Source organism: Lepidochelys kempii, chromosome 4, assembly GCF_965140285.1.
Source record: "Lepidochelys kempii isolate rLepKem1 chromosome 4, rLepKem1.hap1, whole genome shotgun sequence".
Taxonomy (NCBI): Eukaryota; Metazoa; Chordata; order Testudines; family Cheloniidae; genus Lepidochelys; species Lepidochelys kempii.
Window position 1 is genome coordinate 51,989,656 of NC_136383.1, and position 15,438 is coordinate 52,005,093.

The 15,438-nt window shown below is 37.7% G+C and overlaps 1 protein-coding gene across 3 annotated transcripts in view; it reads right to left on the reverse strand.

Annotated features, from left to right (window-relative positions):
- The window catches only part of INPP4B (inositol polyphosphate-4-phosphatase type II B), a 481,293-nt gene that overhangs the window by 25,728 nt on the left and 440,127 nt on the right, over positions 1–15,438 (reverse strand). For all 3 annotated transcript variants that reach the window (XM_073341212.1, XM_073341215.1, XM_073341214.1), the window contains one exon: positions 8,510–8,664. In XM_073341212.1, coding sequence (XP_073197313.1) covers positions 8,510–8,664 — 155 coding nt within the window. The remainder of the gene's footprint in view (positions 1–8,509; positions 8,665–15,438) is intronic.

A 15,438-nucleotide genomic window follows, 5' to 3' on the forward strand; every position in this document is an offset into this window, starting at 1 on the left:
CACTGAGTATTTTAGAAATTCACTGAGAGGGAAACTGTAGTTCAATTCCCTGTTCTCTCATTTGGATCAAAATATAGCAACACTGATATCTCCCAGCAAGTTGCTGGATATTAATGTGCTAGATGAAACATCATTTATCATGTCAGTACCTCTGCGGGAGAGTAAAAAATCACAGCAGACAAAAATTACACGTCAGTGGAACTTTGACTGGCAACAGCATGGCTCTTCTTTAGGGTAGCATATCATATAACCTGACTAGTCAAGCGGCAAGAATCCCCTTTAGCTAGATGGCCAGAGGAAACCTAAGTCTTTTCTTGTAGCCACATGGCTAAGAATGCAGATGTCAGTGGCCAAGTAGAATTTTGTAGTGGAGTGTGATGGGGTGTGTACCCCACACAGGACCTTATTGTGTTAATGTGGGCCTGAGGGTAAGAATAAATTATCAGTTTTCAAAGTAGAGAGAGGTAAATAGCAGGGTGCCCACACGATCTGTACTGAGACTGTTCAACATAATCATAAATGATGTGGAAAAAGGAGTAAAGAATGAGGTGGCAAAGCTTGCAGATGACTCAAAATTATTCAAGATAGTTAAGTCCAAAGGTGACTGTGAAGAGTTACACAGGGACCTTACTAAATTGGGTGAATGGGAACAAAACGGCAGAAGAAATTAAGTGCTGATAAATGTAAAGTACTGCACACTGGAAACACAATCCCAATTATACGCACAAAATAATGGGGGGTTTAAAATAGCTGTTACCACTCAGGAAAGAGATCTTGCAGTCACTGTGACTAGTTCTCTGAAAACATGTGGAGCAGTAATCAAAAAAAGCGATCAGAATGTAAGGAACCACTAGGAAAGTGATAGAAAATATGACAGAAAATATCTTAATGGCACTAAGGAACGCCCACCCCTTGAATACTGCACGCAATTCTGGTCGTCCTATCTCAAAAAAGATATAGTAGAATTGCGAAAAGTACAGAGAAGGGGATGGAACAGCTTCCATATGAGGAGAGATTAAAAAGACTGGGACTGTTCAGCTTAGTAAAGAGACGACTGAGGGGGGATACGATCAAGGTCTATAAAATCAGGACTGGTGTGGAAACAGTGAATAAGGGAAGTGTTATTTACCTCTTCACATAACACAACAACCAGGAGTCACCCAAAGGAATTAAGAGGCAGCAAATTTAAAACAAAGATAAGGAAGTACGACTTCACACAACTCACAATCAGCCTGTAGAACTCATTGCCAAAGGACGTTGTGAAGGTCAAAAGTATAACTGGATTAAAACAAATAATTTGATAAGTTAATGGAGGATATGTCCATCAATGGCTATTAGCCAGGTGGTCAAGGATTCAACTCTATGCTCTGGGTGTCCCTAAACCTCTGACTGCCAGAAGCTGGGCCTGGATGACAGGGGATGGATCACTTAATAACTGCCCTGTTCTGTTCATTGTCTCTAAAGCATCTGGCACCAGTCACTGCTGGAAGACAAGATACTGGGCTAGGTGAACCATTGGTCTGACCCAGTATGGCCATTCTTATGTTCTTATGATATGGTCTTTAATTATACCATCACATACTATTTGTTCCACATTTTTCCCCTGACTTCTTTTTTCCCCCTCATGTGGGAGAAAACAGATTTTTGCCCCAGATCTAGATTTAAAAGATCACTTTTGTCCTTCACATCTTCTAGCACACTATTGCCTGTGCTGGAAACTCCCATCCTGAACTGGTTCACTACATCTCAACCATTTACTTATTTAAACCATTCCTTTAGATGAACTCTTTCCAACAGATCTATAAAATCCTCCTCCTCCATACTGAGTATAAACAAAGATATTTAAAAAATCCAAATAAAAGTAATGAAAGCTAACAAGATGTACGCTACACGGGTCAATCACACAGCTCTTCATTACATCCCATTCCCCTGTCTCATAGGCTTTCCTCTTGTCTGAAAGGCACCATGCACATAGCTGCTGCTACAGAAATAATAACTTCTTGTTTAAAAATAAAGTAGATGTCTATCACAATTAATACACAAAAATGGTCATTGCTGTTGCTAAATATTGAGGTCCCTTTCAGCACACGAATGGGACTAATGTTCACTTCTCTCTCCTCCTAACATTCCCCCTCTCAGATGACAAAAACGTTATGATTCTGGAGAATACCCATGGCCTGTCCAGATTACAGGCTCTTCCAGTAGGTTTAGTATACATTTGTAAGCCTTGAACTCTTAATAGACTCTTAAGGACTCTTAATAGAAGTGAGTGGGAGGTTTCACTGGTCTGCGCAGAGAGAGGAATACCAGAGTACAACTGCTTCCTCTTTGTGCAGTCAGCCATCAATTGCACAGTGCAACGGTTGCCAACAAGCTGAGAACAGGCAGGTCCAGAATTGTGAGATGGTGGTAGGGCCAAAAAGTAGCTGCACAGTTCCAGTCCTAGGTGACAAATTCCAAGCCCAGAGGGGGCCATTGTGACCTTCTAGCTGGCCTTCCTGACAAAACAGCCCATAGAGCTTCGCCAAAAAAATACCTAGAACATATCTGACAAATACATTGCAAGACTTATCAGTTAGACAGCTTTTAATCCATTTAATGCACGCAAGGTTAATTTATATCCTTTTCATTTTTTAATCAAAATGTTGTGTTATATGAAATCAAATATCTTACAGAAGTTTAAGTGTATGCCATCAACATTATTACCTTTAACAACCAAACTACTAATCTCATCAAAACTAGATATCAAGTTAGTTTGACAGGATCTATTTTTCATACATCCATGTTGATTGGCATTAATTATATTACCCTCATTCAATTCTTTATTAATAAAGTTCCATATCAGCTGCTCCATTATCTTCCCTGGGATTGATGTCAGACTGACAGGCCTATAATTATCAAGGTCACCCTGTTTACCCTTTCTATATATTCATACAATATTAGCTTTCTTCCAGTCTCCTGGAACTTCCCCAGTGTTCCAAGACTTATAGGAAATCAACAGTAATGGTCCAGCAAGCTCTTTAGCCAACTCTTTTAAAACTTGGGTGCAAAAAATATGGACTTACTGACTAAAAATGTGTAACTTTATTAGCTCCTATTTAACTTCCATCTGATGTACTAGTGAAATGGAAAATATGACCTTCATCATATATGACTACATCTGTTCTCCCCCGCCCATTCAGAACAGAAATATGTATTGAATACTTTTGCTTCTTCTTACTTATTATTGATAATTTTACCATTCATCTAGTGATGGACTAATATCAACGTTAAGATTCTTTTTCTTCCTAACATACCTAAACTCCTTATTAGCTCTGCTGGCCATAGATTTCTCTGTGTGTCTCTGTGCTTTCTTTAACAATTTTCTACATTTCCTAACTTCTGATTTTTTAAATGTTATATATAGAACAGAAGAAATAGAAAGCTGATAGTAAAGGAAAGTAACGGGATGAAAAAGGGAAATATGTATAATTTTATAGCTGCCTTTACTTCCCCTCTAAACCAGGTCAGTTTTCTAACCAATACAGCCTTCTTCCACAATTGTGGGACTGTGACTTTTTGGAAATTGAATACAGTTTTGCTAAACAATTCCCAATGATCTTTCATGCTTTTCTATTAAATTCTTCCTCCCAGTTCTTCTGGCTCAATTGTTTTCTGCTTTGTGAAACGGGCTCTTTTAAAGCACCAAGTATATATATATATATATACACACACCTACCTACCTATATATATATATATATATATATATATACACACACACACACATATAAAACTGATCTGGACTTAATTTGTTTTCACATTACAGATGTGATCAAGTCATAATCACTTGTATGTAAGCTACCACTGATTTTTAGTTCTGTGATCAGTACCTCTTTCCTGTCAATATTTGCTTCTGCTTCTGAGTCTACATGGCAATCACAATGCTGTCCGGTCATGGGCTACCTTTGTAGGTCCAGGGTCCCCCTCAGTCTGGACCTATGGATCCTGCTTTAACCCATCACTGTATTGAGGTTATAGGAAAGAGATATTGCAACTGTCTTTTCCTCTACAAAACATAAGGAGTCTTATCCCAGAACTCAAACATTTTTAATGAATTTATTTTGCCAGTGATCTCTGCGCAATGATGCTCTTCAAGAGCTCTCTGAAAAGGGCCATTTGCTTCACAACTGGGCCATAAAACACCCATACCTTGCTACTCAGACCATTCACTGTGTGTTTCAATCAGCTTTTTGAAGATAGACAATTTATCTGAAATATCCTCAGTTGGTGTGTCAAGTGAAAACAAGTCCTTCATTGAATCAAATGTGTTCACTGGTTCAAACATCTGACAGGTACTGCTGCCTGTTAAGAATGATGATGGGGTTGACAGCCCCAAGGCTTTACTGAAGTGAGTGGATTTATCATATTTATATTTTATTTCTAAGCTTTACTGAAGACATTCTGAAAGTAAAGGATTCTCTGGTTATTTACTATTCAAGACTTTCAAAATGTATATGGACCAACTCACTGAAAAGCAACTTTTAATAGGCCAGAAAGAAAATGCAGTTCTAAAAAACTGCTTCCAACATCTGCTGCTTTCCAGGGTCCAGCTCCATCCAAGGAAAATGAACAGAATCATATGAGAGGTACCTGCAATTAATTATGTTACATCTGTTTGTCCCTTTAAGTCTATACCACAAAGAGAGAATTCAAGATGGCAGGAGACCTCCATCCACTGGAGAATGGGAAATAAGAAAACCAGATCACATCATTTGAAAAAAGGTAATTGAGAAGTCAGAAGTGTGATTTCAGTAATATGTGAAATCAGACCACTCGATGCACAGGGAATAATATACTAGTTGTATTTGCCCCACCGTATGTACACACCTTTCACTAAGATCAATAGGAATCACATGCACAAATCAAGGGTAGAATATCACATATACTATAGTATTTATTAAACACACAGACACTCCTATTTGTATTTTCATTTCAATGGCAACAATTTAATGGCTTGAGATACACCAAGACAACAAAACGCTGCATTGGGTATTCATAGTGCAAAAGTCTGAATTCCTGTAGTCAATCTTTCATAAATTAAAAGGACAGTCAGTAAACCAATCTTTAAAGCACTACGTTTTACAAGTGATAAATATCTGGTGTATCAGTTCAAGTCTCTTATTTTTCTTACTAATCCATAGTATAAAAACTATTTGCAGAATAACGTCTCACAGCGTAAACAAAAAACTAAACTATAATTTAAATGTGAGAAGTAGCCCTTGATGGATGCTAGATTGTGCTTAGCCCTGCAGGAGATGGAGTGGGCACAAGCATTAATGGAGTCTAGTATTACCATAAAACTTTCCAAAGGAGCAAAGCAAGGATGGGGCCATGGACATGTCCCTCCTCTCTATAATAGCAATCGCAGCCATGCCAGTCTAGGCATGTGAGAAGGTAGCATTAAAGCCACCAAATTTTCTTGTGATTTTAGTACCTCTAAATCAGAGTTTCTGATAAAGGCTGTTCCCAAATCTCAATTTACTTTTACAAATCAAATGCTTTCACCCCATTATTTATCTCCTACTGTTAACTCTTAAAAGTAGCCTTTTCAAAGTTCAATCCAGCCTGTTAGTGTTTTTATGTCAAGATCTGTTTTTTCTTGTCTACTGTTTCTTTTCAAAGACTTTACAAGTGTCTCATGGCAATCATCGCAAAAAAAGCCAGACTGACATGGAGCTTAACAAAGTGATCTACTGAGGATTCATCAGAGTAAAATTGCCCAAACTGTATAAATTAAGAAATGCACTGACGACGTGCCTCTCTCTCCCCATAAAACAAAACGTTATCTTCAGATGCAGAAACCATTTTGAAAGCTTCTGCATCTAGAGAATAAAGCATTCAGAAATGCACAGCATAACCTTTTACAACAACATCTTACAGTACTAATCACATAGAAAGGATAAATACATTCGTGTCACACTACTGTCAAGCCCATTAACCTTATTTAGCCAAACCTCAAAAGCATAGCTGCCAAGTCCCCTCAAATGAATAAGTGAGCTTTTGTTAGAAGGCCATTAGATTCCTCCATGGGGAAAATTGTGGGTTTGCTCTCCTTTCTATATTTACATCATTATAAATGAAAGCAAAATTCCCCTCAGCATTTCAAAATGAGGTTCTATTAATAATGGGACATATTCAATTCTCATTTACACAAATGTAAACCCAATAAAACTCAGTTGGTTCCGCTGAATGGAGAGGGAGTATTGGCTCTTGGTTTTACATGCAAATCTTTTATATACCAGTGTGCAATGGTATTTGCCTTTTTATTATATTTCAAACTGAAAATTAATATTTAATGTTGCAAGAAACTATGGTGGATGCATGACACCACGATCATCTGAGATGATCAAAGCTAGAACATTCAGCACTAGATGCACAAAGATGCAACTGCACAACCTATCACCTGAGCTAAAGGAATAACTCCATTAGCTAACAATAAGCAGTAGGCTGTTATAGTCCCCGGTTCCAGTCACTAAAGGGACACATGATCACACACACTAAGTCAATGCATTACACAATCATTCTAAATAGTCTTCTGCATTGATGTGCCATTTGTTCAACATGCTTCCATTTTTTATTATTGTTTAGTAGTGTTCTTCCCTAATGTCCAGATCAATGGAAGCACTTAAGAAAATGAACTTTAAGCATGCATTTGAAGTTCAGCAGGTATTTAAGTGCCCTTCCTGAATAGGGATGCTTTCCTGAATTGGGGCCTACACTTTAACTGTGCCTCTTACTATATTAATATTATATTTTTATTAATTGCCCAGTACTCTCCATGTTCTCCAGGTCTATTTGAATTTTCTGCTATTATCTAACTCCAATTTTAGTACCATCTGCACATTTTATTGATGCATTACTCATTTAATTTTCCAGCTCAATTATAATGACATTAGACACTACTAGTTAATATAAGGAGAGTTTAGTTTGCAGAAACCTACAGTACTTCTGTACTAACAAGTTAGTTTGTACAATATACAAGGTCCTATTTAGAAAGTTTCTAATTGCTGAATTTTTCCATTCCCTGTTTGAGTCTTAATCTTCATAAGAATTTATTTTATATAGTTGAGATCCTTATGTCCAGCCATTTATAGTAGCTTTCAAACACTCACATTTATTGATAGCTTACAAAAGAAAAACAGGACAGTTGAAATGCCAAAAGAAAGAGTGTTTAATGTAAAAAACTCAGGAATTGCTCGTTAGTGGTAAAACATGACAGTATGAAAGATAGTGCATGCAAGTGTCACCCACCAGCTGAAACACTACAATGGTCAACGGATTTAGGAAAGCTAATGATATATATGAAATGGTACTTTAGTACACCATCACAGTAAATGAGCAACTTGTAAGTGGGCTATACTTCTGAATCCTCACAATGCTCTGCTGAATCATCCTTTCTAGCAATTAACTTGTTTCTTTTTAAATAACAGGTGTTCCTATTAAGGATATATTGATTAATAAGTTTAGATTTAACTACTTCTGAAATTAATCCATAAACACAATTTCTAGCATCAGGATATGAAATATATCTGTTTGGATCATTACTCTACTAAACTAAAACTTCAAAAAAACATTTAACTTAGGTATAAGTTGTATAAACCCAATTTAAACAAATTAGGAAAGAAATTCTAATCATATGTTGCACTGGAGTTGAGGACATACAATTTATTACCTCCTAGGAGGCTGCCCTGAAATTTATGGTCTTGCAGGGATTTTTGTTAAATATTCTTTAAACAGCTTAGATGCAAAATGTTAGTATTTACAAATCCTTTGCACACTATTCAGTATTCAGAAAAAATAATTAACTATGAAATATTAGTTCTTCTCGGACTAATAGATAACACAATGCAGGGGCCAGATTCATTTTATGATCTAAACTTATTTACTTGAAATTCTTTCCTGTGACTAACATGCATATATTCAAAACCCTATCACATCTCCTAATTACCCATTCTTAATTACTTCTGTCTTAATGGTTGCATAGCTATACTTAACAATGCAATGTAAAGTTTTTTTTTTAAAAAAAGATGATTTAATTAAATATAACCATCAGTCCAAACTTCCTTGGTCATTCTTTTTATCTTGGATAACATGAGCTAATGAGAACTACCAACTATAAGAAATGTTTAATTCTGATTTAGTAATATTTTTCCAGCTCCATTTTATTTAAATGTTTTAATAAGAATTTAACAGCTTGGAAGTTTTTAAGAGAGTAAATAAATTTTTCTTTTTTATAGGTACAGGCATATTGCTAAAATTGTGTGTCTTATGAAAGCCTATGAAAAAGTATTAAAAATGAACTGCTAATTAACTAGATCCAAATCCTGCAGTCCTTATTCCTCAATAAGGCAAGTTTTGGCCTGTAACACATTCACCACTGGCTAGTACTAAGGCGATATAGTACATGCGTGTGTTTGAAACACAAGAAGCAGAAAAATAAACAAACCAAAAACTAAAACCAGATATATACCTTCTCATACAATCCAGTGCCCGGATAAAGAAGTCCTTGTGCAGTTGATGTTCATCTCTCAAGATTGAGCACTGTTCTAGTGTCACTGACATGGATGTCCTGTCTTTGGCACTTTTGCAACAGGTGAAACGGATTCCATTTAGCTTGCGGCAAATCTATAAAACAGACAAATCAAATTATTACTGTTGTGCATCCTATCCACTGTAAAGGATAGCATAAAATGAACTCATATTTTACAGTTATAGAGAATTTACATCGAGGCTTAACTTTCTTTTTTTTTTTTTTTGGTTAAAACTAACCCAACTCAAATGGAATTCAATCATTATGCTTCTGCCATGTGATCCTAAGTAGTTTAGTCAATGATCATCAGACAAACTGGAAAAGGAGCCAATAAAGAAAACTATTTTTTCTTTTAATGTCACATGTACTACTGTAATTAATGTTCACCTACATTGCCAAATACCAAATTACCATTAGAAGTATTTCAGGTAAGCTTAATTTCTAAGAATGAAATTCACTGTGGCCTGGAGGACACACGCAAGGTCCTCTGCACCATTTAACCTCCAGGGTAGGGTTGCACTGAGGAGGCTGTTAGAATTGACCCACAGGCCATGTCCAGAAAGATATATCATGTTAGAAAATGTATTAACAAACATGTTTTAACTAACATGATGTTAAATATGATTTTTTCTTTGTGTAGGCAGGGACAAGTCATGTTTAAAAATGTGTTAGCTGGTAACGATTAATCCTCGGGTCCTTCCTAAGGTTAACCATGACTCACTAACTTGCTTTTATAAACATGACTGTTGCTGTCTACACTAAGAAGAAAATCATGTTTAATATGATAGTTAAAACTTGTTAATGAACACAATGTCTAAAGGTGTATTTTCCCAATGCAGACAAGGCCACAGAGGATTTTTTACACCCAGTGTATGTTGTGGAAGGTGCTCGTGCCAGACCTTCACAGGCTGGTACAGATATTGACAATGAGGCCCTGAGGAGGGACCATGGAATCCATGTTTATTAGACATGTCTGTGTAAACTGTACAGGAAAGGTTGCAGCCTCTATTTTAGCCAATTTCATCCAAATTACATATCTTAAAAATGAAATCTTAAAGCCCTTCATTAGTACAGCAGGTCTATAAATATCTGCCATCTTGGGAAAAATGAGGCAGCTACCTAATAGATTTTAGCAGGGCAAGGTGTGCTCTCAGGCACTGTGCTGGAAAGTGATTGCAGCTGGTGAGTGTTTGAGATCACTGAGCATTTTTGAAATATTCAAGGCTACAATAATAAGTACATAACTCCAGCACATTTGATGCAACAATCCTCTGGCTTTGTGCCTTCAGCCATTTGAAGTGTGTATTAATAGCCTCAGAAAACACAATTTGGAGTGTCTTATGATTCCTTTTTTATTGTATATTTCATTTTTAAGTCTTGTTTTCCATTTGATTGCTATTAACTGTAATGTATATAGTACCATTAGTTTTGCGCCACGTTTTACAACTGGTTATGTATCAGACAAGGGAAAGAATCCCTGTGCAGAGTGGCTAAATACAGGTGAAAGACCCGAGAGGATACAATTAGAATACAAATATATTTTGCGAAGGGCAGCACAGACTGACTTGGAGGTCACAGAAGCACCATTTAATACTCTCAGGTTTATTTTTTGAAGTAAAATTAGAAATTAAATGTGGCCTAACAATCAGGGGTGCTGCTACTAAAAGTGACACTGACCAGGCTGCACTGTGTATTCCTGACCCTTCTGTTATCAATTACTTGCATCGGTGCCCTGGGCTCTCTCAGTTTTTGTTTAAAAAATTTCTGTAGGATTATTAAGGAGATCCTGATTAAGCTTTTTAAATTAAAATATGAAACTGAAAAGAGGCCATGATTTGACAGAACAGATGTCGAAGGGTGAGAGATTTGAAATAGAACAGGGATAGGGAAAGGGTTAAGGAATATTCAATAGTTAAAAAACCACCATGCCCTACAAAATGTATATTGTCCTTACTCTTAAGTATGAATAATAGTAGTCATTTAAATGACTATAATTACGAATTACCAACCTGTGGAATCTGAGACACTATAGTATTTCTTTATATTCAGAAGAGGAAGTGATTGTAGTGAAATGGATTTCCATTATTGGTAAAAGTTAAAAGGAAAAAAGGCTTTTACTGTCTTTCCCCACTCTCTGTGATGTCCACCTATTTCATTTATAGTTCAGGTGTATGAATGCTTAATATTTTAATGAAGTGATATGGTGAGGAGATACCTGATACCTAGGATTTTGATCCTGCAAATGCTTAGAGTAAGGCAGCTTTTACTCATGAGTAATGGTTTTCAGGATTCTGACCCTGTATTGAAACCATACTTACATAGTTTTCATAGTTTTCAACCTTCAAACTGTCTAAGGTGTACACAATGAAAATATGTGAAAAAGACTGAAATATGGTACATGTTTCTTGTCATGACAAAAAATTATCCTGGTTTCTAATTCTAACACCTGTTTAAGGATGATTTCTCCCTTTGTGAATTAAGAAAATCAATTTTTAAAAACAGAAAACCAGGGGGAAAATTCTATCATGTGAAAATCATAGAATATCAGGGTTGGAAAGGACCTCAGGAGGTCACCTAGTTCAACCGCCTGCTCAAAGCAGGACCAATCCCCAACTAAATCATCCCAGCCAGGGCTTTGTCAAGCCTGACTTTAAAAACCTCTAAGGAAGGAGATTCCACCACCTCCCTAGGTAACGCATTCCAGTGCTTCACCACCCTCCTAGTGAAAAAGTTTTTCCTCATATCCAACCTAAACCTCCCCCACTGCAACTTGAGATCATTACTCCTTATTCTGTCATCTGCTACCACTGAGAACAGTCTAGATCAGTGTTTCCCAAACTTGGGATGCCGCTTGTTCAGGGAAAGCCCTTGGCGGGCCGGGCCTGTTTGTTTGCCTGCCGTGTCTGCAGGTTCGGCCAATCGCAGCTCCCACTGGCTGCGGTTCGCCGCTCCAGGCCAATGGGGGCTGCGGGAAGTGGCGGCCGGTACGTCCCTCAGCCCGTGCCACTTCCCGCAGCCCCATTGGCCTGGAGCGGCGAACTGCAGCCAGTGGGAGCCGCGATCGGCTGAAACTGTGGATGCGGAAGGTAAACAAACCAGCCTGGCCCACCAGGGGCTTTCCCTGAACAAGCAGAGTCTCTTTGGTAGTTGAAAGCAGCTATCAAATCCCCCCCCTTATTCTTCTGCAGACTAAATAATTCCAGTTCCTTCAGCCTCCCTTCATAAGTCATGTGCTCCAGCCCCCTAATCATTTTTGTTGCCCTCTGCTGGACTTTTTCCAATTTTTCCACATCCTTCTTGTAGCGTGGGGCCCAAAACCGGACACAGTACTCCAGATGAAGCCTCACCAATGCCGAATAGAGGGGAATGATCACGTCCCTCGATCTGCTAGCAATGCTCCTACCTATACAGCCCAAAATGCTGGTCTCCCAACATTATCAGTACCAAAGGATCATCAGTAGAATTTGAACCTTTGACCTTCAAATACAGAGCTCTACCACCTGAACTAAGTGAGCAACTCTTAACCGCTAAGTGGACCAGCCACTATGAGAGGATATGATCCATACACTCTGGGTAACACAACTATTTACTACTAGACAGCAGTTGAAGGAGAATCTATCTTACTGTAGTGTTTTATATTGTCACCCATTACTGTAGTATCTGAGCATGTTCCACCTAAAATCAATAGTGAAGTCCATAATGGCTTTCTGGATTTCTTCCCTTTTGGGGTTAAAACCTCTGCTTTTTGCAGGAGGGTGGGTCAGGTTGTATGATTTATTTTTATTAGGCTGTCAAGTGATTACAAAAATTAATCTCAATTAATCGTGCTGTTAAACAATAAAAAATACCATTTATTTAAATATTTTGGATGATTTTCTACATTTTCAAATTATATTGATTTCAATTACAACACAGAATACAAAGTGCACAGCTCTCACTTTATATTTATTTTTATTACAAATACTAAAGAAATAGTATTTTTCAATTCACCTAATACAAGTACTGTAGTGAAATCTCTTTATCATGAAAGTTGAACTTACAACTGTAGAATTATGTACAAAAAAACCTGCATTCAAAAATAAAACAGTGACATAAGATATCACTGAATCCAAGATCTTAACAGGATACTAAAAGGGATTAGACATTTCTATGTATAATGAGAATATCCAAGGTTATATTAGGATAAGAGCTAAAATCTCTCACGCTTCAGGGCCTACACCAATTGCTAAATGGAGTTAGGAAGAAAATTCCACTATAAGCAGGTTATTTCATAATTGTGCATTATGGGGGTTCTTGCACTTTCCTCTGAAGCATCTGGATTTAGCCAATGTTGGAAAAAGGATACTGCAGTAGACGGACCTCTAGTCTTATCCATTGTAATTATTTCTATGTTCACAGAGCATAGAGCATAGTCTGGCTTCATGGGAGACACAACATCTGCCAACATTTGCCATGCAATGGTATCAGAGATAACCAGTTTCTCTCTGCCCCCAATATTTAAAATAAGAAATGTCTGTGGTAACAGCTGGCAAATGTGGACTTTAAATGTACATTAAATGTAGTCCCATTATAATGAGCAATAATATATTTATTGCAATAATCTAATAAATCCTTTACAGCAAGAAATTGTGACTTCCCAATACAAAGATGCTAACATACTATGGTATCAACATCAAGAGCTCCAGACTTGTCAATTCCAGGGGGATAATTTGAAATAGGGTAGTATAAGGGCTATACATTTGAGTGAAGGGCAAACTTTTAAATGGTTGTAAAGCAGCAAAGAACTTTTTTCCTCCATGAAAATATTTTAAAGATTCCCTGAATGGATGACAAAAGAAACCTCTGGAGACATGAAGTGAAAATAAATCCTGTCCTGCTCTTGGTAGATTATTTTAGAGTCCCATGCTGATTTATCTTTTACTTCTTCTGAGAGTCATGTTGTATAATTGCAGAATTCCTATTGGAAAAGGGCTTACCTTTTTACACACAGTGGATTTACGTTGTAATACATGTTGTTACATTTAGTACCTTACTACAAAATAGCATTAGCAATATATAAAACGGCAACAACTTCATTACTAAAAAGAGTCTTTGTGTGTCATTGGAATCTTGTTCCCACTGTTAATGAAAGATAAAATGGCTTTGCCCTGTATAGTTTGTGTATTTGAAAATGTACAGAAAGGGCTTGCGTTTAGACTACTGTGTGTGCTAAAGGCCAGATTTTCTCCTGGTGTAAACTTCCATAGCTCCATTGAAATCCATGACACTGTGCCTGTTTACACAGGCAGAGAATTTGGTTCAAACCTTTAGATTGCCAAGTTATAAATTACACCCCTTTGGATACCAATACTAAGCACCTCTGATTTCAAAAATCTACACAGTGTGAGGTCAAATCCTGACTTGTGTTTTGCAGCCTGCAAGAGGACCCTCTTGACAGCAACCTTGGAGATATACTCCATGGCCACCCAACCATGCACTCTCCCTCAGAGATGTGTTATGTATCAGGAAATTATGTTGGCGGTAGGGCTGTTTTTCTCCTTGACAGTCATACATGGTGGTCTCTCCCTAAATGAGAGAGAGTTGGAGAGGTAGAAGGGGGATTGAGCAACCCTCAACCTACATAGCTGGCTATAAAAGTGAGCTATCATTTGGGAAAGAGGGGGCCTTTTAAAACCTTCCACCCTCTCCCCAACAGGCAATTGAAGGTAGAGAGAACACTGTGGACTTTTAGTCCCTTAGGCCTGTTTTTTCAAGGAGGATCTTTCTGAGATCCCTGCTTTATGAGGCCCCTCTCTCTTGTATACAGATTGCTATTCAGGAATTTACTATGTAGAAGCCCTTCAGTCCAGGCACAGGAGAGATGGAGCAGAATCTCTTCCCTCTGCAGGCTCTACTGATAGCAACGTAAGAGACCTGACACCAATAACAGCTAGAATAGAGAGGAAATAGTTTGGACCATTGGGTATTAAACAGAGGGGAGCAGCAATAAGAAGGTATCTTTAGAGTAAGCAAAGGCTTCTCCCTGATTTAATTCCCCAAACACTGGGCAAAGTTTGGCGGGGATATCACCTGGAAGGAAGAAAATTGGAGACATCACACCAGTATTTGGTTATTTCAGCATGAGGCAGGGAGTATATTCAGTACCGAGGAAGTCTGAGGAGGCTCAGCAAGGTTGAGGAGCAGGCTCAGTGCAGACAGAATGTTTGCTTTTTTTTTTTAAAGCACCAAGCCTGTATCAAACCCTATGGAGCATAACGCGGACTGCAAATAGTGATTTCAGATAGCTTGTAACTCTTTGAAATCTGAACAGATTTTCAGTAGCAAAGGACTCCAGGACCCAGTCTGACCTCAGGACAATCTCCCTTCCAAATTTCATGTCCTTGCTGCAAGAGCTCTTCAAAAAATATGGGTGTTTTATTTATTTATGAATTTTTTTTAATCATTAGAGGGTTTTGTTTTGTTTGAATTACTTTTATGCTTTGTATTTCCTTAGTTTGTATTTCTTCAAATACCATATCTAGTTGTTTCATGTTCTACCACTGTTTCATGTTCTCTGTGTATATAAAATATCCCCACTGTATTTTCCACTGTGTGCATCCGATGAAGTGAGCTGTAGCTCACGAAAGCTTATGCTCAAATAAATTTGTTAGTCTCTAAGGTGCCACAAGTCCTCCTTTTCTTTTCGCGGATACAGACTAACACGGCTGCTACTCTGAAACATATCTAGTTGATTGGTGTTTTAATCACTGCAGTTGGAATGCCCAACTGCCATGGTGACAGAAGCTACGGGAATGACGTATGTGTAATTTACGTAAAGGTGATTTGTAGAGTGCCTATAGCAGTAGCAGCTAGATATTCATTTACAAATT